This window comes from Podarcis raffonei, chromosome 1 (genome assembly GCF_027172205.1).
Source record: "Podarcis raffonei isolate rPodRaf1 chromosome 1, rPodRaf1.pri, whole genome shotgun sequence".
Classification (NCBI taxonomy): Eukaryota; Metazoa; Chordata; class Lepidosauria; order Squamata; family Lacertidae; genus Podarcis; species Podarcis raffonei.
In genome coordinates this window covers 44,559,262-44,585,802 of record NC_070602.1, presented here as the reverse complement: position 1 = coordinate 44,585,802, position 26,541 = coordinate 44,559,262, and the positions used below count along the sequence as shown (strand labels likewise).

General features: G+C 42.9%; 1 protein-coding gene across 1 annotated transcript in view; it reads left to right on the top strand.

Moving 5' to 3' along the window:
* Positions 1 to 2,949: 2,949 nt before the first annotated feature.
* LOC128411390 (cytosolic phospholipase A2 epsilon-like) overlaps positions 2,950 to 26,541 on the top strand; it is a 48,816-nt gene continuing 25,224 nt past the window's right edge. Inside the window, exons 1-6 of the mRNA XM_053383723.1 lie at positions 2,950 to 3,081; positions 3,409 to 3,441; positions 15,703 to 15,778; positions 20,605 to 20,741; positions 21,751 to 21,882; positions 23,513 to 23,553. Of these exons, the coding sequence (XP_053239698.1) occupies positions 2,950 to 3,081; positions 3,409 to 3,441; positions 15,703 to 15,778; positions 20,605 to 20,741; positions 21,751 to 21,882; positions 23,513 to 23,553 (551 nt within the window). The remainder of the gene's footprint in view (positions 3,082 to 3,408; positions 3,442 to 15,702; positions 15,779 to 20,604; positions 20,742 to 21,750; positions 21,883 to 23,512; positions 23,554 to 26,541) is intronic.

Genomic DNA, 26,541 nt, shown 5'->3' with positions numbered 1-26,541 from the left:
TCTGAAAGAAGTCCCAATGGGGTCTTTGGGACCCACAATGCCTCAATGTAAGGAAGGGCCTCTTCCCCGCAGTGAGACATGGGGCAAGGGCTCCACATGACAAAAGCAGCAGCAGCAGCAGCAGCAGCAGCAGCAGCAGCAGCAGCTGTGAAGATGTAGCCATGGTGACATGTGGCTGATAGGGACCAACAAACTGACACCTCTCCCAATCTGCCATCTGAGCCATGAAGCTCATTGTGGCTCATAGTAAGGCTAGCCTTGCCTGTACCAACCACGAACTGGTTCTTCCTTGTGAAGGGCAAGCTAACCCTGCCTTATTATCTAATTTGATAGTTTCCTGGCTTTTACCTCTTTATCTTTGTGTACAGTAGTACCTCGGGTTACATACGCTTCAGGTTATATACGCTTCAGGTTACAGACTCCACTAACCCAGAAATATTACCTCGGATTAAGAACTTTGCTTCAGGATGAGAACAGAAATTGTGCTCTGGTGGCGCGGCAGAAGCGGGAGGCCCCATTAGCTAAAGTGGTGCTTCAGGTTAAGAACAGTTTCAGGTTAAGAACGGACCTCTGGAACGAATTAAGTACTTAACCCGAGGTACCACTGTACTTGTAAGCTTTGTATACTTAAAATAAATCCAGTTTTACTTCTTTTTAGTACCAAAAATTTACAGGTTAATTTCATGCTCTGCCTCCCCCTCCCTGCAATAGGTTTGAAATCTTCCCTTGCATAGGGAAGTGTCTGAAAACGAGTGTTTTGGGGCACCCCTCTGGGGACCTCAGAATCTCAATACCCCCTCCAGTTATTTGAAGATCGGAATAAATTTCTTGTGCTTTGAGGTTGCTTGCTACTTAGAGCATGGTGAGATTCTTATTTGGTGGTTGATCTTATCTATAAAAAGAAACTAAAATGAAGATTCTGTATTAACAGTGGAACATTCTGGATTAATAATGGAAAATTTCCAACTTTCTGACTTGAGACTGGTACACTATAGTCAATGGGATTTCCTTCCATGTAAGTACGTTTATTATTAGTTGCTGTGTTCAGGGAACAAATGGGCAAGGCACAGAAATTCAACTGAGTTGACAGAAATAAGACAAGTTGACACATGAGCCTAAGGTGGCCCCAAGCAATTATTTGCATATGTTTCTTTTCATGGATAAGGAAGACGTTAAGCTGCTTCTACCTGCTATGAAGTAATTGTCACTTTTAACTGTGTTGCAAAAGCTTGGTAGTGCATAAATAGAAAGAAGGAGCTATCCTTCCTGGGTAATATATCTCAGGAATAGCTAACATGGTGCCATTCAGATATTCAGACTACAACTTCCGTAGCCAGCAGGGACAATGCTCAGGGATGATGGCCATACATCTTGATTTTCCTGGAATTCACTTCCAAAAATGGCATCCTGGATTATTTTTTTAGAATCCAGCAAATGTCCCAAAAAGCTCAAAAATTCTTGTAGCTTTTACTGAAAAAGATCAACAACTTTTGGGTTTTCCTTTAAAAAGTTCAACAATTTTTGAGGTTTCCTAAACATGCAGGTGCTGTACTTCGGTCCCATCCTGGTATAATTTTGTGATGGAGGTGCTCCTATGATATACAGTGGTACCTCGGTTTTCAACCGTAATCCATTTCAGAAGACCGAGTTCCAAATCATTCGGAAACTGAAGCATTTACTTCCGGAAAACTCAATATGGAAGCCACGTAGTGTGTTCGACTTCCGAAAAGCTTTTGGAAACTGAAGCATTTATTTCCGGGTTTTCAGTGTTCGAAAACTGAAACATTCGACTTTTGAGACGTTTGAGAAGCGAGGTACAGCTGTATTATTAATCGCCTTCCACACAAGTCTCAATGTGATGTACAATAAAAAATAGCAAAAAACACACAAACCAGTTAAAACCACAAAAAGCAAAACAATACAAAAATGGCACCCATGGCAGAGATCCATTCAATCAGCTGGAAAAGTCCACTGGAACAAACATGACATCCATTTTTTTCTGAAAAGTGCAGATAATGGGCACCTGTTATACCTGGAGGGGAATGATGTTCCCTGGTTCATCATGGTGCTATTATATGGTTTCCTGCAATATGAACGTTTTTGTAGACCGGACTGGTGTGCCACAAACTGGACACCATTCAGAACAAGATAAGTGATTATAGAGCTGTATTAATTTCAGCTGACTAGCTCTATGTACATGTTAGCTAAATGCTTACTGATATTTTATATCCACTCTTCAACCCAAAAGGCCTCATATTTTGGCCATTAAGACTTTTGGCAAGCTTTGAATCTCTGTAGTGGGGAAATAGATGATTCTGTTACCCAACTCCAAGCCTTCTCTATGTCCTCGTCACATTTTCATCAACACCCACAAATATGGGAGTATTCTCTTTATCAATGTTCTATAAAATCTTTATTGGTTAAGTCTTGTTATGCAGATTAAGGGCTACGTCAGTCAAACACCTGCATTTTTCAGTGGAGGAAGATCATAGAGTGGCCATCAACTGCTATCTAATCAACAATCTTTCTTCTTTGCCTTTACTTAAATAATTTTCCAAACATTTATTTGCACATTTAATGGTTCCCCATTCTCCAGATACTGAGAAGTCCAGGGGAAAAGATACAGGGATACGACCACCATCTTTGTATTGGGTTCCCACAAAGTGGTCCTTCACCTCAAGCTGCTTCATCTCCAGGTAGTTCACATAGCTTCATTTAAACAGCGTAACTTTCCTAGACTTTGAGAGCTCATTACACAGGCTGAATAGTTAAATGGATGTTCTCATCAACCAAGTTGTATGGCCACAATGACCTATAGCCACTTAAGTCACCTCCACCACAACACGGGGACCTTCAGCATCAATTAACTCAAATGACTGGCTTCAAGATACTGAAGGAAATAGGGAGGGAGCTATTTTCATTCCTTGGAATTCAGAAAGGGGTGGGGTCATGAGTCACCTGCTCATCTACTTCACCCAGGAGGCACTGTCAGCTGTGAACTTTATCACTCAAGCACCACTTCGAGCAACTGGATCATATGCAGCAGATACCACGATGGGGGCTAATTCAAGTTCACATGAGGTAAGAAAACTTTGCAAATCAAGCCAAACAGCCTGGGCTTGTAGGAAGCCCGTTCTGAAGCTCGTTATGAGTACTTTCAAATGTAGGTAGAACATGATTGAACAACTTGACAAATCCACAGGTGCTGTACTTGCTTGAAAGAGTTGCCTTTCATCTCTGCCCTTTTGGTTTGATTCCCTTTGGTACATATAGCCTGAGAGCGAGTGAGAAACCTTACAAACAATTAAACAAACCACTCTGGTAGGAGAGCTGTGAAGTATTTATGTAGGTGGAACTTGTAACAACACCGAGTGGCTATTTTTAATCTATTTTTCTTTCTTTCTTTAGGGCTTAGCAAATAATCGAAATTTGGCAAGACCGGTATGTATGAAATGGGGTAAACACCTTCAGAACATAAGTTTGTTATGACGTGTGTCAGGGGAGTGGATGTTAGGATGAAAACGTGCCATAATTTCAATTGCAAACACACTGTATACATGGATAAATGCTGAATGTTGTGGTGGTTCACCAGATCTTATAATTTTCATCATTCTGTACCAGCACACTCAGATTCTTACTTTGTTCTTGGGAACTGTTCTATTTTCAAAATGTCTCTGATTATAGATTTATTCCTCCTCCTTTTTGTTCCTTTCTCAATTTGTTTCATGGAAATATGGCTGTATGTTAGTATATAAGGTTCTACACAGTGTTTTCTGTTTAGGGGCATTCAGGATTTATCCTGAGAATATTAGATTAAAAAAAGTCGGAACTCTAAGGATGCCAGATAGTTTGTCTCAAATGAGAGCAGCATTTCATTCACCCGGTTTTACACATGAAAAGCAGGCTATAGTGCAACTGTAAAAATTATATGGAAAAGGCCTTCTAGAAGCTTATTTTTTTATATTGGGAGATGTACTGAATCCCCCCCCCCAATAATCCTCTGCAGTGCTGTACCAAAGTTGCAAGAATAAAATCAATAAAGAATAGCAATAATATGTAATATGGGATACACTAATTGGGGTGTTACTTCCTATTGTTTCTTTGAACAGGTATGTTTTTGTACTGATGAATAGCTACCAGTGTTGAAAACAACTGAGCTACCCCTCTTTCTCTGAGAATTGGGAGATGCTCTAATAGTGGTGGCTAATCTTTGGTCCTCAGTGCTTTTTTCTAGAAAAATAGGTGCCGTTACTCACCATAAGGCTGTTACAGTAAGTGCCACACTTTTTAACAACAAAAAAAGAGGTGCTGCTATTGCGTACCCTTGAGTACCCCCTGAAAAAAAAGCACTGAGTCCTCCAGATATTGGACTCCAGGTCCCATCATCCCCAGCCAGCATGGTTAATGGTGATGTGAGTTGTAGTCCAGCAATATCTAGAAGGCTGCAGGTTCTCCATCCCTGTATCAGAGACTCAAGAGTGTGGTGATAATGCCTTGTGTAGGTTGCAACACACCTGCTTTAGATATTACAGTGAAGATGGACAAAATTCAGAATTATTTGTGTGCCCAGCCGCAGAGTCCCCCACCTCAGTGCTTAACTACTGAGTGGGAAATGAATGGACACGACAACTGTCTGGGATTTAAAATGGCTTCAACTTTATTGATTTCAGATGTAGGAAGCCTTGGCATAGGTATTGGGCACATATCCCTCTCAGCCCCACCCCTGCTGGGGGGCTGAGGCATGACAGGGTCTATTCGGGGGTAAATCCATCACAAAATGCAGGTTTATGCAGATGGCCTCCAAATGCCGAGGGAAGCTCTATGGCCCGCTAGCCCTACTAAGTAGCTCTTGGGACAGAGACTCTCCACCAGACCCTTCTAACAGGGTACCCTGTTATCACTGCCACAGAGAACAGGGGCTGGGTGAGTCACCATTTCACCACACCCGAATTGGATGAAAGACTATAGGATGCCACCCAAGGCCTAAACCGCCAAAGCTGTGACTAGTGCTAAGGGGAAGGCGAAACCTGCAAAGCAGGGAAATGGCCCCTTTGAATGGATGGGTTTGGCGGGAACCTGTCAGCATCTGCTGCAGCTGAGGGGGGCAGGGAAAAACAGCTAAGGTAGCGTGGCGTGTCTGGGGGAAAAAAGGAGGCACTGTGTCAGGCCACAACCGCCATGCACTGGGAGGACGGTAAGCGGCCATTCTGTACCACTTCTGTTTGCCTGAACAGCTGTTGTAAATCCCTAAATGATTCTGGCCATATTGAAGTCCTCTGTAGTGGTGGAAATATCACAATATTCAGCAAGAATGGGATTATTACTGATATGAGGCCTATTGTGTTCTCCTCTGCCCTCCCACGACCATCTCACAAGGGGGAGAGCAGGCATGAGTTGGTGGACGTGCCTCCCTGGACAGCCTCATTCTTGCAGCTCCCCAAGTATTGGGGGCTGAACATCTCCACTGCTCTACTCAGAAAGGGTCCCCATGTGATATAGAACCCAATTCTAAAAGAGGGGGCTGCAAAAATAGCAATGGAGACCTGTGAGAGTATTGGGGGTCAGTAGGCTCATAACTGCTTTCCCCCTTTGTATGATTGTAATCATAGGGGGCAGGGGGATTGACAGAAAGTACACCATAATGGAACACCATGGCTTATACAGATTGCCAAAGTAATATTAAGGGTGTTCACAGACCCCAAGATTCACCATGTATTTGTTTCGGGGTTTTTTGTTTTTAATCCAAACAATTTCTGAATTGCTTTGAGCTCTCTGTTTTGATCTGTGTTTCAGTTTTCAAGCTGATTTGTACAAAACGAAGTTCTGTGATTCCCCATTCACTATAGTGGGGAATCTAAAAACAGCTATAACTTTTCCTTCTTTTGGTAAAAGGGGGTGAAATTTACTGGCACAGAGTGCATTAATCCAGCAAAATTGCAGACAGATAGGTTCTGTGACTTTTTGTGGGGAAAGTAAAAGATTACTTTCTCCCATCATGTCTTATGGGGGTGGGGAGCAGATGGCTGTCTCTTTCTTACTTCATAGCTAATAGGAGGATGCTGAGCGGTGTGCATTCTCGCTTGTACATTTGTTTAAACTTTGCATCTTCACACTAGCCTTTTCTGGTGGTTATTTATGTCCTTCAATAGGCCTTACATGCCTACACCTTTACAAGCCTCTGATATGCATTTTAGTGTGAGGCTGTTGAGAATGCTGCCTGCAGAGTTCTGAAGAACTTTGGGTTTGTTTGTTTGTTTGTTTGTTTGTTTGTTTGTTTATTAATGTAGAACATGGGTAGGCAAACTAAGGCCTGGGGGCCGGATTGGGCCCAATCACCTTCTAAATCTGGCCCGCGGATGGTCTGGGAATCAGCATGTTTTTACATGAGTAGAATGTGTCCTTTTATTTCAAATGCATCTCTGGGTTATTTGTGGGGCATAGGAATTCATTCATTTCCCCCCTTCAAATTATAGTCCGGCCCCCCACAAGGTCAGAGGGACAGTGGACTGGGCCCCTGCTGAAAAAGTTTGCTGACCCCTGATGTAGAATGTAGATTTTTCTAAAATTAAATTAAACTTGTAACTTTAAAAAATATCCTCTGCTGCTGTGCTTTAAAAACAAACAAACAAACAAACAAATCCAGAGCTCTACAGTGCTCTGTAGGCAACATTTTGGACAACCTCAGTCTTGAATAGCTCATGACCTCAGAGAAACATAGCAATTTATAGGGACACATAGATACAAGGTATGAAAATTTTCAGAAACAAGGTGTCATGAGACTTTGTTTGGCCCCAGTGTAGGAGGGCTGTTGACACCATGCTTCCACGTCAATCCCCCCAATTTGTTTTATTTAACACTCATACAGAACCGATGCACACCCCTAACTAATATCATAATACAGTGGTACCTCAGGTTACATACGCTTCAGGTTACATACGCTTCAGGTTACACACTCCACTAACCCAGAAATAGTGCTTCAGGTTAAGAACTTTGCTTCAGGATAAGAACAGAAATCGTGCTCTAGCGGCGCGGCGGGAGAAGGAGGACCCATTAGCTAAAGTGGTGCTTCAGGTTAAGAACAGTTTCAGGTTAAGAATGGACCTCCAGAACGAATTACGTACTTAACCCGAGGTACCACTGTATAGTAGTAGTAATGCGGTTTCTTTGAGACCAGCCTGCTTCATATATGAATGTTTCCTAGGAGATGGAACTGAAATAGGCTTTTGGTAAGGGTAGAAAAATATTGAATCCAATCAAGTCTAAGCCTACTCCGCATTAGATGCCAGCCCACATGCAAACTCCTCAAGATGTGCTGTGATGTGATCTCAAAGCTGCAAGGTACCCTGAGTGCCTTCCATCAGTTTCAGCTGGTGGCCCAGCTATGTCCCTATCCGGACATGGATAGCCTAACTCGGCCCTCCAGATGTTTTGGGACTGGAGAATGGAGAACTGCAGGTTTCTCACCGCTGCTTTATGCAAAGGATGCCTCTATGTGAATCTTGCCTAGCTGCAAGTCTAACCATGGCACTTTAAATTCTGAAGATGCTGGAATGGGCCTCCCAAATTAAACAATTGTCATCTCCATTCATACCAATGTTTTCAGCATGCAGGGCCTCATTGGTAGATCTTAAAAGCCTTGTGGGATCACACAGGGGAAGACATTGCCTAAGGTAACTCAGGGATTCAACCATGTTGGGCTTTAAGGTCCAATTCAGTCTCTTGTAGTGAGCCTGCAAATCACCTGATTTGTGTTCTTTGCAGACCTCAGAATGTTTACTGGGCACCTACAGCATTGCTATAAATATCTGATAGATTGCATTTGCTTGATGTTTCACAAGTTGTGCAGGTCTACCATAAACTGAGCAAGACCTCACGTATGGTTTTGTGGGCTTGTTTGTTCCTGGTGTACCAATTTGCACAGAGATGGAAGCATGTTACTTTAAACTAAATATGGTCTCAAGGCACCATTAAGTGTTGTGGGGGGAGGAGTGCTTTTGGATAAATTCAAGACTAAACTTCAAAGAAGGTTTAGTTTTATGACCATTTGTTGGATTGTCTATATCGCTTTGGAGTGGCTGGAAAATAAACCAAGCTGCTTCTTAAAAAACTGAGACTTAGAATTTGAACTAGCTCAAATCAAATCCAAAGAAATTTTCTGGGGGTCATGCTACCCACCTTTTTGTTGTTGTTGTTGTTGTTGAGGTGAACATTATGAGTTTCCAAGTGTCATAATTCTGAGCTTCAGCATCTTACTTATGTGCTGTTTTATTTTTTGATTATAACCAGAAATAGGTGTCTGGTTATAATTGAGGCTGTTGTATGCCTAGGGTTTTATAAGAATGACTAGTGTTTCCGGCTTCCCAAAAGCCTTGGGAAAAGAACTTCAGGACTCTCTCTCTCTCTCTCATAACTTTTCATTGGGTTTTATCAAACCTCTTGACTTGACAAGCTGTCACTCTATATAGCCATGTGGGGTGGGATTGATGGGAGTTGTAGACCAAAACATCTGGAGGGCACTTGGTTAAAGTAATGCAAGCCTGTTTAGTGAGTGCAAATGATACCACTGCCTATTCCTCAGCAAAGTTACAGCTGACACAAAGTGTTGTGTACATGCTATGTATGGCTGCTGAGAGACTGTAAATGGTGAGGTCAAAGGAAAATGAAATGCAGAAGGCATAGATGGTGATGATTAAGTTATTAGCAGTGGCAATTCACAGTTAACAATGGCAATTCAACAAGAGGCTTGAACAGTTTGCTTAAAAATTCTTCTTCTTATTTTTACTCTTATTCTTAATCTAATTCTACAACATTGTTGTCGTTTTTGTTGATGATGATTGGCTGTGTTATCACCAACAACTGTTTTCTGAATGGCCACTGTTAGTAATGCAATTTATCATCATACAGTCATACCTTGGGTTACAGACGCTTCAGGTTGCGTTTTTTGGGGTTGCGGACTGCCAAAACCAGAAGTACCGGAACGGGTTACTTCCTGGTTTCAGCGGTCACGCACGCGCAGAAGCATCCTGCATGGATCACATTCGCAACCTGAGTGTCCACTGTACTTAATTTTCCTCTGACCTCACTTTTTACACCCCTCCTCTCTAAACCATATGTCTCTCTGTGTGTATACACACCTGAAACTCAAGCTAATCGTTACTGTATCTGATTAACTGGGCTCAAGACTACAAAAGGTAAGATCAAAATCCTTCAGAGTACCACAAGACTCTGAGCTATATCCAATATTTCTTGTCCAGTAGAGCAAAAGTACTTGCACAAGAAGATGGGTGAGTTTTAATGTTGCACAACAGAGGGATTGAATGCAACACTTGCACTAGCAGGAACTCATTACGCCATGTTTCACCTTCTCTTGCACAGCAACATTTTGCCAGTGGAAGAAGAATAGTGCAAAGTGACTTTAATTTAGTGCTACATTAGATAGAATCCTCCTTGTTGTTTTTACTGAAGGCAGTGGCGTAGCGTGGGTTGTCAGCACCCGGGGCAAGGCAAGTAATTTGCTCCCCCTAACCCGTGGATTTTAGTACTCGAGTGCGAGCGCGCCCCCCCAAGATGTTGCGGCCGGTGCCGCCGGCCCCCCCTGCACCCCCCACGCTACGCCACTGGGGCTGGGGGCGAGCGAAGGAGCCAAGGAACCCCCCCAAAGGCTCAGCAGGAATTTATTAAATTTATTATTTGCGGAGCCCCCGCGGGCCGAGGCAGCCGAAGCCCCCTCCCCTCGGGCGCCTCCCCGCCCCCTCCTCTCCTTGGGCTGTAGGTGGAGCCCGCGCTCCAAGGCGCTCCAGATCCGGGCTTGGCGAGCGCCTCTCCGGGGGCTTCCAGCCGCGCTCCGTCCTCGCCCCCCCCCGCGGCTGAGACTTGCGCTGAGAGCCAGAGCCAGCGGCGCCCCCTTCAGCCGGGAGACGCTCGCCCGCCCGCCGGCTTCCTCTCGGAGGGTTTTGGGGAGCGCAGGGCGCGTCGAGGCCCCTCGGAGCTCTCCTCCCTCCCAGTCGGCAGAAGCAGCCGCCGCCTGTGGCTGGGCTGAGGGGATGGCGTCGGCGTCGGGGTGCGGAGGCTGCCGGTGCCCGGCCAGGCGTCGGTGGCGGCGTCGGCGCTGCTGCAGCGGCTGCTCCTCCTGCGAGCAGTGAGTGGAGCGCAGCCTCAGCGGCGGCGGCGGGGGGTGGGCGCGCGCGCTAGGGCGCAAGGCTGGCGGTGGCGGCGGGGAGCCCGGCGGAGGAAGGAACTTGTCCCTTCCCTCTGGACTCGCGCCCCCCCAGATGTTGCGCCCGGTGCGGCCGGCACCCCTGGCACCCCCCACGCTACGCCACTGACTGAAGGGACCAATGCAGTTACCGCTTTAGAAATGGAAGCTTTTTGAAATGATCTATTAAATTGCCTTTTCAGTCTGTGTTTTCACAAGGCACGGTATATTGTGATTATAATAATTTACATTATAACAATATAAAGTGCAAAGCAATCTCCTACACAGATGTTGCATGCTTCCTTTAAGCCTGTGTAAACATTATAGTTCACTTTGGCTCCAGTGTTCTCTCAAAGCTAATGTCTGAAGTCGTGTACAAATGATATTGGCCACAATCCATATCTATCCCATAGCTGCTTGATAAATACTATGGTTTGATGTGCTTTCCCTTAAGCCAGCTTCCATCCAATTTGGGAACTTAAGTCACATTCATTTTGCATTTAAATTTCGGTTTGTACATTTGAGATAGCCATTGCACATGTGCATTACTTTGACTGGAGCAACTCCATTGCTCATGTGCACACATGTAAGCACTTCTTTGTGGGTATGAATGGCCTAAATGGGTCATCATAGTCATCTTCATTTACTTACCTTTTTTTTTGCATATGCTGCTATCTTGCCAAGCTCAATTATAAAGTAGTTTTTAGTGATTAAACTTTAAATAACGTTTTCGGTGTGATGCTTCCAGTTTCTTTTGGACCTAATTTGTAGTTCAGTATATTTAAATAGGGACACGGGTGGCACTGTGGGTTAAACTACAGAGCCTAGGACTTGCCAATCAGAAGGTCGGCGGTTCGAATCCCCGCGACAGGGTGAGTTCCCGTTGCTTGGTCCCTGCTCCTGCCAACCTAGCAGCTCGAAAGTTTGTCAAAGTGCAAGTAGATAAATAGGTACCACTCTGACGGGAAGGTAAACGGTGTTTCCATGCACTGCTCTGGTTCGCCAGAAGCGGCTTAGTCATGCTGGCCACATGACCCAGAAGCAGTACGTTGGCTCCCTTGGCCAATAAAGCAAGATGAGCGCCGCAACACCAGAGTCGGCCATGACTGGACCTAATGGTCAGGGGTCCCTTTACCTTTATATTTAAATAACTAAATAAATGGTGCTAAAAACACAACTGTAGCAGCATCCTGTCCACTGTAGACCATCCAAGTCCAGGACTCCAATGCCTTGAAATTAAAGCATTTATTCATTGCAAGTTCAGTCAAATGTATTTCTGCCTGTTGTACCAGGTCGGGGGACTACTGATGAGAAGCCTCTCATTAGCCCAGGCATGTCCAAAGTCTGTTTCGGGGGCCTAATCCGGCCTGTTGGTTGGTTTAATCCAGTCCCTGTGGCAGTTTATTTCATGGGATTAAATCCTAAAAAACCCTCAACAACTTCAATCCTTCACTTCATCAAATCTGGCCCTCTTTGAAAAATGTTTGGACACCACTGCTTAGCCTCTTGAATATCGTCTTGAAACTGTCCTAATGCCATTTTCTCTTTTTAAGGAAGGGGGCTTTAGTTTGTTCCCCCCTCTCATTGCTTTGCCTTTTTTAAAATACAAAATAGTACATGAAATGGTAAAATTCCATAAAAGAGAAGTTTTTATGGCACCACAGCAATGTGCAGAGGCTGTTCAAGGGAGAAATCAGAGACTATTCATTATTATTCACAAGGACAGGGCTGGGGAACCTGTGGCCTTCCAGATATTGCTGGACAACAGGTCCCATCAGTATTTATTATTACTTTTTTATTTATTAAATTTGTATACCGCCCTTCATCCAAAGATCTCAGGGTAGCTCACAGCATCATCCCTGACCATTGACTATGACAGCTGGGGCTTGCCAGAGAAATCCACAAATTTGGTTTAGGTTTAAGGATTAAAAGACAACGAACTCTTTCCTAGCTAAAAAAAATATATTGAGAAGCCGAGTAGCCTGATTCAAAAGGGTAAAGCTGATGGCTTGCTGCTGGAACAAACTTTGGCAAATGTTCTGCTGATTCAGCAGAGCTTTTCCTTTCTCCCCACCTCAGTGCACCGTCAAATCCCCAGAACCCCCAGAACAGCGCATGGGGAGAGGAGAGAGGACGCAGAGGTGGTGTGTTCTGTTTTGCAGGTTGAGGCAAAATGAGACCATGCCGCACGCCCCTGCTGCCCCCCTGCCCCCAGTGCCACACCTTTCTTACCTGAATGAAGTGCCCATTAAGCGCTGGCTTCCAATGAGAGCTCACAAGAGCTCACCAAAATCTCCCGAGAACTCATGTGTTCTGTCACCTTAGTGAATTTTACCCTCAGCTTTATGTTTTTTTATATATATAAATATTTTTATTGTTTTCACATTTTCCATAACATCCATATTTTATATCTTTTTTTACAACTTCAGTTTAACCTTCAGACCTCCTCCCTTCCCTCCATGGATTTCTAAAATAATTCTCAATTAACTGCATGTTATTAATATACCAATTCTTAATCAAATATGTAAAAAATAATAATCCTATAATAAACATTCACAATACAAGCTCTTCAAAATTCTGCCAATAATTTTAAGTGCTTACAATGGTCTTTTAAATAATTCAAATATTTACTCCATTCTTTTTCAAATACTTGATCTCCTTGGTTTCTGATCTTTCCTGTCAGTCTTGCCATTTCTGCATAGTCCATTAGCTTAATTTGCCAATCTTCTTTTGATGGTAGTTCTTCTTGCTTCCATTTCTGGGCTGGTAATACTCTTGCTGCTGTTGTTGCATACATAAATAATTGTTTGTCTTTTCTCGGTAGCTCTTCTCCTATTATACCTAACAAAAAGGCTTCTGGTTTCTTAACAGATGTATATTTAAACATTTTCTTTAACTCATTATAGATCATTTCCCAGAACACCTTTACTTTATCACATAACCACCACATATAGAAAAGAGTAAAAAGAAGTTCCTTCTTTTTACATTTCCAGAAACATTTGAACTAGTTTTATACATCTTTGCCAGTTTGCTTGGTGTTAAATACCAACAATATATCATTTTCATATAGTTTTCTTTCAACGCACAGCATGCAGTCTTCTTTAACTTTTTTCAGCTTTATGTTTGATTGGCTAAACTTGCACTGGTAGTCCCTCACCTTTTCCTCACATTTCATATTAGTAATAGTAATAGTCACTATTAGTAATAGTCACTGGCAAACAGTGCAACAGAACATGACAATCATGGCTGATTCACATGGTGATTTCCAAATGGATAGCTCTTCCCATCAGGTTGGACGCGGTAATTCCGTCTTGTGATGTCAGCATGACGCCACAGGGTTTGAAATCCCACCATATCTTGCCTCATCACAGTTTCCAAACAATTCCAGCAGTATGTTGTGAAGCACCACACTAATTCCAGCATCGTGCTGTGAAGCATTGCACCACATTGATTATTATGTGGGAAGTTCACCAAATTGAAATTCAGACCACAGAGGCAGAACAACATAATGAAATTGTGCAATTGAAGGAGTCGGAGAATTCCTTTGTGATTCATCCAGTAGAGACTTCTGAGCAAATCAGTCAGGCTGTGTGTGCTCATGTTTCTTTGGTTTGTCGCCTTTGTGTTTTAGCATGAGCCTGGGGAAACGTAGTTTGCCACAACAGATTACATTATCATTGTTTATTTATGTTATTATTTATTAATTTGCTGTACCTCCTTTCATCTGAGGATCACAAGGTGGTTTACAATATACCTAACATAATAACAAACAAAAACTATAACCCTTCCCACAGTTTAAAAGGCCATAGATTGTTTAAGAAGAAGATGAATGTTTTTGCTTGGTGCCTAAAGATAGGGATGCGGGTGGTGCTGTGGGTTAAACCACAGAGCCTAGGACTTGCCGATCAGAAGGTCAGCGGTTCGAATCCCTGCGATGGGGTGAGCTCCCATTGTTCGGTCCCTGCTCCTGCCAACCTAGCAGTTCGAAAGCATGTCAAAGTGCAAGTAGATAAATAGGTACCGCTCCAGCGGGAAGGTAAACGGTGTTTCCGTGTGCTGCTCTGGTTTGCCAGAAGCGGCTTAGTCATGCTGGCCACATGACCCAGAAGCTGTCTGCGGACAAACGCCGGCTCCCTCAGCCTAGAGAGCAAGATGAGCACTCAACCCCAGAGTTGGTCACGACTGGACCTAACGGTCAGGGGTCCCTTTACCTTTACTAAAAATATGGCACGAAGGTGCTAGGCGATCCTTCCTAAACAATACTTCTTGGTGGTTTTGCCACCCTCCAGACATCTCATAGAGGAGGGACCTGAAAAAGAGCCTCAGATGATGATTGCAGGGTCTGGGTAATTTCATAAGGAGAGACGTGGTCGTTGAGGTATTGCGGTCCTGAGCCATTTAAGGCTTTACACTCATACCTTGGGATAAATACCCTTCAGGATAAGTATTTTCTGGTTGCGCTCCACGGCGACCCGGAAGTAACAGAGCACGTTACTTCCGGGTTTTGCCACTCACGCATGTGCAGACAGTCAAAATGACGTCATGCGCGGAAGCGGCAAAACGTGACCTGCATATGTGCAGATGTGTTTTACGTTCTGTTCAGGATGTGAATGGGGCTCCAGAATGGATCCTGTTTGCATCCGAGGTACCACTGTATAGGTCAAAATCAGCACTGTATAGGTCAAAATTAGAATTGTGCCCCTGCTCTTCCCAGCTCCTCTCTTCCCAGGCACATCTCCCCTCAAGAAAAAAACAACAGTAACAAAACCCCACATATTTTTTTTTAAAAAACCACACAGAGTTAAAACAATTGTAGCAGTGAAGCTGCCAGATGCGCAGATCTGAACTTGTGCAGCAAGGAACAAGCTGTTTCGCTTGTTGTCACTGATAGACTTGTTTTACTTTTAATGAGTCCAGGAGGCTGGAGCCAGAGTCAGGGCCGTAGCAGTAGCTGAGTCAGGAAGATTTCTGGAGCCAGAAGCCCAGTGAGCTCAGTGAGGAGCTATTAACCTTGCAAAAGCAAAGAGGAGTCGGAGACTCATATATCCAGCTCCTTCTCTACCTGCTCTTATGCTGAGTCATTGTTTGCAGCTGGTCCTCCCTTCTCTACCTTCCCCAAGTGTGTGTGGGGGGGAGATCCCTACTTTGGGAAGTGATGCAGAGGGCTCACTATCAAAGAGGAGAGGTCTCATAAGGACTCTATTTGGCTAGAAATTACACTCAGAGAACTGTTTCCTGCTTGGGGTTGTGAGGCTTGACTCTAATAAATTTCTGCTTATTTGTTTCTCTAACTCTTTAACACTTTTTCTAAAATATGCAATACAAACAGGGCAGGTGTTTTGTGAAGTACTGCATTGCATCAGTGAGAAATCACCAAATTGCAGAAGCAAAACTTTCCCCCATTTTATGCTATATCATTCATTTTCCATCCTATTTGTATATATGCATGTTAATGGGCACCCTCAAATCCCCATGTCCATTCATTTATTGTTGCTTTTTTATATCAGCACAAAGAAGAAACTCCTTTCAGACTCCTCACAATAAGAATACTGAGAGCCAGGAATATCCAGAAGGCAGATATTTGTGAGTATCTCTGTTGCTGCCAAATATTACATCCTTCTAGAGCTGGGTGGGCAGACTTGCAGATCTACTTTGTTTTTGCTAGAACCCTGAGGTTGATCAACCACAGCCAGGTACAAAATTGTGGCTCAGCTGGGCAGCCATAGGCTGTGTACACCTTACCAGCTTAACATGCAATGAGGCTTTTCTTTTTCTCAGTCCAGATTGAAGCTGGTTTGGGGGGGGAAATGCATCAAAATACAACACTGCATAAGAAATGCCAGGATAGATACAGGATATGTATGGATTGGGGCTAATGTTGTGTGCACCCTGCTTCCCAAGCCAGTGGTGGGAGCGCACTGTATGCAGAGTAAACAGAAATGTGTCCCACTTAGCCATATGCTAAGAATTAAGGAACAGGATGCCTTTGTGCACATGATCAAACTGAAAATTTGTGATTAGTAGCACAGTTGAGCTCTCAAGCCTTTTCACAGAAAAATCCACTCCAGGAGAATTGAAGTTGTGGCAGAGACTGTCATAGCTTTAAGAAATATGGTTTATTCACATATTTACAACATCAGTCTGCATGGAGAGAGTCCAGATCTTACAGCATGGTCATTTCAAGTAGGGCTTGAACAGGAGTCAAAAGCATCTCTCCCAGCCCGCCAGCCTTCAGCCATCCTGCCCAAGATGGATCTCTGTCTTTTTTTCTCCCCCTTCTTCCCAGCACATCTTTCTAAAGACACCCTTTTCTTGTCATCTCACACCGCGTTACCCTGGCAATCTTCTGTCTGCCCAGGCCCAAGATTCCTCTTAGATGGGCAAATTATTATTTATTTATACCCCGCCCATCTGGCTGGGTTTCCCCAGCCACTCTGGGTGGCTCCCAACAGATTAAAAACCTTTTGTCATGTTAATGCCTCTATCCCAGGTGAGGTTTGGAAAGGAAGCTTAGCTTGTATTTTTCCACTGGCCTGCAATCTTTGCTTCAGTACTCCAGATAATGAAAATTTTACCATTTATTAATTTCTAGGGTTTTGGGGGTCCCCAAAATGTATAACACTATTGTTGAAGTTGCTACTGCTTTGGTAAATTGAGCATTCAGTCTTCATGCAATGTCTGCAAAGGGGTTCCCTTATTTCTGGAGTGGGTCTATCGGCAAGAGAAGACTTGTCATGATCCCTCAAGATCCTGCTGGCATCTATATGATGAAGGAGGAACATGGACTGAGTCAAGATAGACCACCAGGGTCATCTGAAAGATACTTTCTACTTGACCTTACACAGGGGTAGAATTCTGCCCACACTGCCACTTCCCTTACAAAGCTTGCACAGTGGCAGCTTCTCACCAAAATCTTATGAGATTCTGTGCACACCGTGAGGTCTCGTGAGGTTTTGATGAGATCCCGCCAGAAGTTGCTGCTGCCTCTACTCCTACTCCACCAATGGAGGGAGCAGTGGGTTGGAATTTAGTGAATAGGAAGGCCATGCTGCTGCTGCTGCTGCTGCTGCTGCTGCTGCTGCTGCTGCTTCTTCTTCTTCTTCTTCTTCTTCTTCTTCTTCTTCTTCTTCTTCTTCTTCTTCTTCTTCTTCCAAAATCAGGATTTGTATTTGACACCAAAGTGCTTCAGAACAAATCAAGCTGTTGTCTGAAGTACCAAATCAGGTTGTGAAATGAATCTTGTGGTTGGTGCACACCCCAGTTCCATACAACAGTTATCGTTGCAAAAGAAATCCACACTGTCCACCAGATTCCATGAACCTTCAAATGACAATTCTCATCCATCCTTTCTGAATAATGTTTGATTGTCAAGGGAGTCCTTTAAAAACAACGCCATTAAAACAAAACAAAACCTAAATTTATGAAGCTCCATGGAAAAAAGCTTCCTTAATTTTAATGGCTCCCTCCCCCCATCCTCAAAAGATGGTTCCTTATGGAAAAGGTTGTCTTCTTGGGTTATATGTAGAAAACAAGTTATTTCTGGTTACGTTGCAAATGTTTGGCCCCGGTTATCTCTGTGACTTCCTTTCATTTTAGACACCTGGGGCAGACAGATATGTTGTCTGACAGGCAGAATACTTCATAGCTATTAGGAACATGATACAGTACGTGCCCCAGTGACTCCACCACACTTTGTTTCCTGCTTATAGCTTCAAGTAATGACTTATTAATTGTAGCAATGAGTCAATTGCCACTCTGTGGCATTACAGAAACATGAAACATCTTAACATTGCTGTTTCATATATTGTTACACGGGGATGGCTACTGTGTCATTTGGCAGCAACACAGGATCCAAAGGCAACGTTTGATTTCCTAATCCTGCCACCCACAGGGACAAGGAGAATGTGATCTGGTTTGACCAATGGTTTCTCTAAGCTCAAGTAGGAACTTTGAGTTTTCATCCACTATTCCCACATTCCTGCTCCTCCTTGCTTCATGGGATAAAGCCTTCTATCCCTCACCCCACTTTTGGACTTCAATGGTCATGCTCACATGTCACAATGACCAAGCCCAGTTTTCTGGTTCATTGTGGTTCTTCTTGTGTGTCAGCAGTGTGCTGCTACATGCACCGTGATCATTCCCATTTTGCTGCTCACCAGGAATGAATGGGAGAAACAAATTAGGAATCCACAAATAAGCTTGGCTTCCTGTTTCCTCACATCTGAATGCCCCCTCTCCTTTTCCAATAAGCCAATTTGTTATTGTCTTATGGCAGCCTTTCCCAGCCTGGTGCCCTCCAGTTAACTCAAGGAAGTTCATGGAAGGAAAGTTTCTCATCCCTTTCCTCCCTCCCTCCCACCATCAGCTTCTTGTGCTCCAGCCTGCACTGTTTATGAAGGCCCACAACCCACCAGAGGATTTTAGGGGCACAGCTGGCCATGGGGTAAGGCAGGTGGAGGGAAGAGGATTATTTCCTTCTCTGAACTTTCTTGTTTTTGGATCCATGCTCATGAGCATTGTGGGATAGAAGGGTGGGGATGTGGCTTTTTTAATTAACACCCAAGGTATTACATATTCAAGACAATGCTAAACGAGTGTGACTCCTTTGAAGATTGCAGCCGCCAAGTGATTCATTATTGTTGACTTACATTGCTACATGGCAATTAATTACCAGTCACTGGACACATACAAGTTCAACACTCTGCAAAATGTCTTTTCTTGTACATGTAAAAATGCAAAGCTCTTAAGTGCTGACTAGTGATGACAAAATAATATGCTTATTAGGAAAGAGGTGATGTAATAGGAAGCTGCAATTATGTAAGAGAGAGGCCTAAAGTTTGAGACAAATGGTACAGGTGGATTCTTTCACGCTCTTTATGAATAATAATAATAATAATAATAATAATAAATTTTATTTCTATTCCGCCCTCCCCAGCCGAAGCTGGGCTCAGGGCGGCTAACAACAATAAAACAGTACAATGAAGAGGTATTTTTAAACTATTGGCAAAAAGTATATAATACAGATTGTATATAATATCTATATAGACAGTATATATTATATACTGTATATAATAAGATTTAAGGACACTGGAATTTTGGCTAGTTTGGACATTATTGTTACATGCCACCCCAATCTCTGTGTGGTGTGAGATTACCCAAGATTTGGTTTCTTCAGAATAATGGACAGCGGCGACTGTGGTGTCTTTATGATATGTGGTTTATTTACATATATATACAACCTGAACCTACGATGGAGGGGCTCACAGCCTTAATACCCCAGAAGGCCTTGATTCTCCCTGTCAGGGGTGCTTCTCAGCCAGAGGAATGCACAAGGCAGATAGTGAAATATCTATTATCAAAGATAACACAGTCACTTCTACAGCTCTGGATATATACGCACACCAATAGTAGTAGTAGTAGTAGTAATAATAATAATAATAATAAATTTTTATTTATATCCCGCCCTCCCCAGCCGAAGCCGGGCTCAGAGCTACAGTGGCGTAGCATGGGGATGGCAAAAGGGCAGTTGTCTCAGGCTCAAAATTATTAGGGCCACAAAATTTCAACACCCAGTGCTGCCTCAATACAGCTGTGCATTTCCAATGCCGGGCTCTGTTGAAAGCTGATTCTCCATGTGAACCAGGAAGTGGCCTTTCCAGTCAATGGAATGACTCTTATTTTCTTATCTCTGTTGCTGCTCTCTCCCGGGTGATGTGGATGCTGTTAGACAGTTGAATGTGCATGCTAACTTCCTCCATTTCCCTCCCTCCTACTCTCTCCTCTGCGCAGCCCTGGACACTGGCAACCCACGCTATGCTACTGAATGGTTAGGCAGCTATTTCCAGGTCTGTGCTCTATGGAGCAGTTGTGGAAACAGGGCCAGCCCTCCCCACCAGTTTATGTACCTCCCTGCCAATGGGCTGTGTGCTTGGAAACTTCCTTTGCACATCCCTTTTCAGTTCCTTCCTAATTCTGGGAGACAGTGGTGCAGGGGAGGGTGGGGAAGCACCCAGCCCTTCACTTGCCTGGCCTGCCTTTTCCTCCTCTTCCTCTAGCTCTGAAGCTTGCCTCCTGCCTCTGATTCTTGCCTCCTGGCTGGTACCAGTCCCCACCAAACACTACCCCCCATCCCCTGAGTCAGACTCCAGCACCCTTCCCTATTGCCCTCACAGACCTACAATTCCCTAAGTGGTTTAACAGACAGTCCATCCTCCCAGGAAACTGTACTGTAGCTCTGGGAGGGGAATATGGGTCTCTTAACAAACTCTACTTTTTTGGGGGGGGGGGACCATGACTGGTTAAAGTGGTATGATACTGCTGTAAATTTATAATGCAAACGAGGCCTTAGTAATGCCCTATCTGTTTCAGCGTTGAAGGACTCCTATATAATTTATCATCTTATTCTACAGTTACTGAATCTGATTGCTACGTGTGTCTATCCTTGCCAACTGCTACAAGTGAAAAAGTCCGGACCATAACTGTTTCCAACAGTAAAAATCCAGTGTGGAATCAATCCTTTTGCTACAGGATTGACAGCCGTGTAAAGGTGAGACCATGTGTATTTTTTCCCATGTTGCTCATTCTAATTAGGTTCTCTTAACAAATGAATCTTATATACTATTCCCAAACTCATTCTCTGAGTCTGGGACGACATCTACATGCAAGAGGGAAGCGGGTTTGGAGGAACTCAAAGGGTTGCAGAAACCCTAAAATATATTTAGTGAAAAAACCTATGTGTGTGTGTGGGGGGGGGGACAGACGGACAGGGAACCCACCACAAAACAGTGTAGTAAAGACTGATCATGCTCAGCAGACATGGAATACCAACTTTTAGGTGAGGAGGGGGTTTGAGAAAATTGGGGTAGAGGGGTAATGGAATAGAATATCCTGGAAGGAAGGCTGGCTGGAAGCCTGAGCAGGAGCAGTCCACACTGCAACATCTCACAAGGGAACCAAATGGATTCCACCCTGAATGAGCATAGCGACCCAAAGCATTAAAAATAATAATTTAAGCAGTATGCAGGCAAAATGTGGGTATTTACCTTTAGTAATCCCCCCCACATAAGATGAACTCCCAAAGTGTGCAACACTGTTGATTAAAATTAAGAATTTCATTCATTTTTTCAAGTTTACATTTATAAACGCTGTTAAACAAAACTAAAATAAGCTTACAGACTCTCTTACAATAGCAATCTTCACAAGGCAGTTTACAGAGTGAAATAAAAGCAAACACATTGTTCAAACAATATAAAAGCACAGCTTAAAATTATATAAAACAATAGAAAAATAGCAGTCTCCAAAATCTCTTTACCTGCTTCTGAAAAGAGAACAGCAAAGAACAGTTGACATCTGAAAACATAGCTTCTGGGGGAGAGGCCTATAAGTTTTATGAGTGAGGAACCAGAAGGATAGGCTGTTTTATTTACATATCCCTTATGGACCTAAAGAAACAGAACTTGCATACGCTAGCCTGCATAGTTCATTTGTCATTTCTTTGAAACTCAAAATACAGGTTTCTAAAAAGAATTATTATCACAATGTATTTCTATTACTAGAATATTCTGGAGCTAAAAGTCTGTGATGAAGATACATTCACCAAAGATGACCACCTTTTCACAGTTCTCTTTGATGTCGGTAAACTGCAAACTGGGCGAACTAGTCGTGTGAACTTCAACTTGAATCCAGCGGTGAGTGGTGAAGTTACACTGAGAAATATACGTACAGTGAAACAACTGCATGCCTGTGACATATTGGCTCAATTTCCACGGAGCACTAAGTTAAACTGTTGCTTAAAGGACATTACTCTTGCTTTGCTCATTCTCTAGTTCTGCAGTTGCAGTGAGCTAAGCCATGGTTCTTGATTTATCTCCTCAAGACAAACCAAGGGATGTAGCCCTCTAACAAACTTTGTGGTTTGTCTGAAGTGGGTTCAGATGATGTGCCATGCCAACCATGGCTTAGGTCTCTGCATTGCAGAAGCAGCAGGACCAGATGAGAGAGCAAAGCAGATGGATTTTCCTATCTGGGAGCCTGGATGCTTACATGCATTCATGCTAAGCATGACTTAGCAGTACATGTGAACCAGCTCATTGCATTATTGGACTTTACCCTGCATTAGATACTCGCTTTATTGCATTTTGATTAATGTGTGAATTTTTAAATAACATTTCCGGGGCACACAGGCTGATATGATAATGACCAAAAGTGTGAACATCTCAGCAATTTTGGCACACAGAAACTGAGTTTTGTCAACATTTGGTCATTTGTGTGCGTTTTAAAGAGTAAACCTGTTTGCTGATTTTGCTCATGTATAATGTTGATAGCCAAATTATCGCTTAAATGCTTTTTCAAAATTAAGCTCTCTTCAAAGTTTAGATTACAATTGGGCTGAATATAACATAGAAGTTTTTGCCTTTTAACTTTGAAAATCATGGAGTTTGTCAGTGGGGAAAAATGAAAATCCAATATATTCAGGGTTGTCTAGTTAATTTATTTTTATTATTAAATATGGAACTATAAAATAAGTCACTAAAGCTTAATTGTATTATAATCCTTTAGTGTGAGTATGACAAAATAATATTGTGTTTTATATTGTTACAAACAAGAGATGTACTTGCTACTTTACTTTACTGCTTTTAGAAGCAACTTTTGCAACAACACATTTTCTGGACCTGAAGGAATAATTGAATTATGTTCAGATACACAAGTGTGACTTCCCAGATGTAAACTTGCATTATCTCAGTTCATATGTAAGGGAAAGCCATGGTTTACTGCTATGTTTATACATCTATTCAATCCCCCTCTCAACTTATTTTGTGTACCAGAGGAGACTGGAAGACATTGTTCCCGATTTAGAAGAAGTCAGTATTCCTTGTGACATCTGAACTCTGGGAACTGTGGATTGTTTAAACCATGGCTTGAGAACAGTCAAATCCTGGTTTATTTCACTAACCATAATTTAAACAAACCAAAGTCCCCCAAGTTTGAATGTCATGGGGAATACTGGGTTGTTTAAAATTGGAAATGGAAGCTTCCTGTCTCCTCCTCATGGGCATGAAAGGAGTGGAGAACTACTGGGACTGTTTTCAGGAAGGAACTAAGGTTGTAGCATCCAAATAGTATACATTGATATTGAAATACTGTGAACACATAAAATGATACTTATGATAATGAGGCGTAATCATTACTTGACTCTACTTTCTTCTCTGCAAGCTGGGAGAAGGGTAAAGTGCCAAAAAATAAAATATTATCAATGGATAAGTAGAAAAGGAGATTTTGTATAGGGAGGAGTCATTCTTTTTCCTTTTTTTTTTTTAGACACAGGAAGAGTTGGAGGTAGAGTTCACATTACAGCCCATGTGAGTACAACTCTTAATATTGCAAAGACTCTATAATTTATGTGCAGAATCACATCAGTGTGGCTATAAGAGGCAATTATAATTTAACTTGTGTGTTTGTGTGTAACACAGATGTTGGGGAGACTGTGGATGTAATGGTCGATTAGCAGGGCTGCTGCAAACACATTTCTTGCGTGGGTTAGGAATCTGTTATTTGCTGGTGTGTTTGCCTTGGTGAGAGAAATTAGCTGTGCTGAGATTACTCAATGAAACTGAAAAGAGGCTCATTTTTTTACCATCAGCATTTCAGCTGAATTACGAGCATACAATAGGATACAAAAACAAAGCAAAGAAAAAAAAAAGTATCGCGAATTCAAAATATGGCAGGTTTAAAAAATGCAAATTCAAAACCATTTCTTTCATGCTAATGAAATCTGGTGTAATGATGTGGTAGCACTTTGAGGGGAGGTGTGTGGGAGAAGCCCTCTTGCACTTGTAGGAGCTTTGCGCTGGCTTCCATTAGCAGAATAGCTTAGTTGAATCTGGTCCTGAGATTTTTATTTTTTATACTAAAATTCAGAGAATGTTATCCACTGAAAGAGTGGCTGTGAAACTGTACATTGGTTCTGTGGTGGCCTCAATCTTTGGCCCTCTGTGTGTTCCAACCCTGTTTGGATTAGTATATTCACTATCAGGTATCATTCTTCAGGCTGAAAAACTGGCTGCATAGTGGTGTCTTATTTCCTTATATCATTTTTATCCCAGAAACGGATGAAACACATAAAACCTGAACCCATTTATACTCTGCTTATGGTTTACTCTTTGTGTCTTAAAATGCCTGGAAGGGAACTCACCTGGAAATATTTTAAATTGTGTGTCTTTGTTTATTAAAAATGGCACTAACTGCAAATGACCTTAGTCCCAGGAGCTTTGGGAGATGGAGTGCATGCGTCTAAGAGATGCTCCAAATATGTTCAAATAATGTGGGAGAAGTGTGCAAGCGGAGTGCAGCACACTATGTGTACCTCTCCTGGATCTGCTTCACTACCTATATGGGTTGGGAAAATGTGAATCATTAACCTCGCTTGTACACCATGTAGTGAACGAAGTAGTCAGGTGAGCAGCAATTGCCAACAGTTTTCCATTTCCCCTTGCATGTAATAGTGATTCATCATGTTTGAAGTGGCTCTAAGATTTGACGCTGGTCCTTCTGAAAGGACAAGGGCGTGTGATTTCAGATTTTTTTCTGACCGTGTCTTTATACATGTTTTCAAAATGCAAGGAGGCCTGACCATTTTAGATGGGGAAGATAAATCAAGGAGGTGTCAGTGGGGGGCTCAGGTGGGGTGACACTGGCGCTTCACATCTCAGCAAGGCATTGGCCTGGCCACAGAGGGCTCAGGCAGGCAGTTGCTGCCAGCAGCAGGAGTTTGAATGGTGTGGCAGCAACTGGTCTGGGGTGTGCTCATTTTGTCAGCTTGGGCAGTGCAGCCTCAGGCAGACGGGGCGGGGGGAGTTCGTTCTGCTGCCCTTGCTTATCTGCCACTGGAGACAAGTACAGTGGTATCTCGGGTTAAGAACTTAATTCATTCCAGAGGTCTGTTCTTAACCTGAAACTGTTCTTAATCTGAGGTACCACTTCAGCTAATGGGGCTTCCTGCTGCAGCTGTGCTGCCACTGTGTGATTTCTGTTCTCATCCGGAGGTAAAGTTCTGAACCCGAGGTACTATTTCTGGGTTAGCGGAGTCTGTAACCTGAAGTGTCTGTAACCCGAGGTACCACTGTAGCTCAGTGTAGTTCATGAGCGCTAAACATCACTTGAAACATCTCATCACAGAATCATAGTTGGAAGGAATCACTAACTCTTAAGCAGGTGTTATTTTAACTTTGGTTTAATAATTTCTATTGGAACAACTTTCAGCTTGTATGCCATGCCATTTTTCTGGGAATTTTATGTGTGGATTTGTAAAGGGGAACTTCTTGTTCCAAGTTGAGCCAGTTCTCTCTCTCTCTCTCTCTCTCTCTCTCTCTCTCTCTCTCTCTCTCTCTCTCTCTCCCCCCCCTCTCTCTCTCCCTCCCTCTCTCCCTCTCTCCCTCTCTCTCCACTCTCCCATCACTACATACCTGGCATTGGAAGTTACCTTTACATTTGGTATTATATGCCATCACAACCATGACAAAATCGATTGATTCAATAGTTAACATAGTTTTTTTATTTTACTTAACAAAATACATATACCACTTACTCGAACAAAATGCCTCTAAGTGCTTTACAAGACAGTACCAATAAGAAACAAACATTAAAAACAAGATACACAAAAATAAAATATAACAAATAAAATGAGTCATTTAAAAACATTTACACCTACTAAAATCGCATGTCAACATGAAATGCCTGGGTAGAATTGCTGGTACCAAAAAATGGTGAAAATTTGAATTTAACAACAGTTGTCGGTGTGTCTGTGTACATTACAGCATTGCAGCTGCGCTTCTTTCTGTTACTACGAGACATCAGTATTTGCTATGGGTGTTACGTGGTTCATGAACAAAATTAGTGATGGGGGAACTCTCTTCAGCTCAATTTGTATATTCCAACACATCTTATTTTTCTGGGCCCAGTACCAATATGTGGAAGTTGTGCTGCAGTTCTGATAACATCATGTGGGAGTTTGAATGAGTCAAAATGCCATTTCCTCCTCCCATCTCCTTTCCCCACACCTGTAAATTCCTGAATTCTGCCCCTTTCCCTTCACTGACCTTGCTGCAATGGGAGCAATGGCCATTCCTTTCTGATGCCTGGGACACTGAAATGGCAGCAGCAGGGATTCAGTAGGCATGTCCAGGAGCCCCGGAAACCACAAGGCCCAAGGCACTTGGGTTTCTATTGTGAGCATGTTCAGTGGCATCTCAGACTCCTGATATCTCTATTGAGTAGTTATTGTTGTGGCACACTTCTCCAGAAGTTTACTGAGCCAGGGAAGAACTTTGGGGGACAAAGTGCTCAGTTTA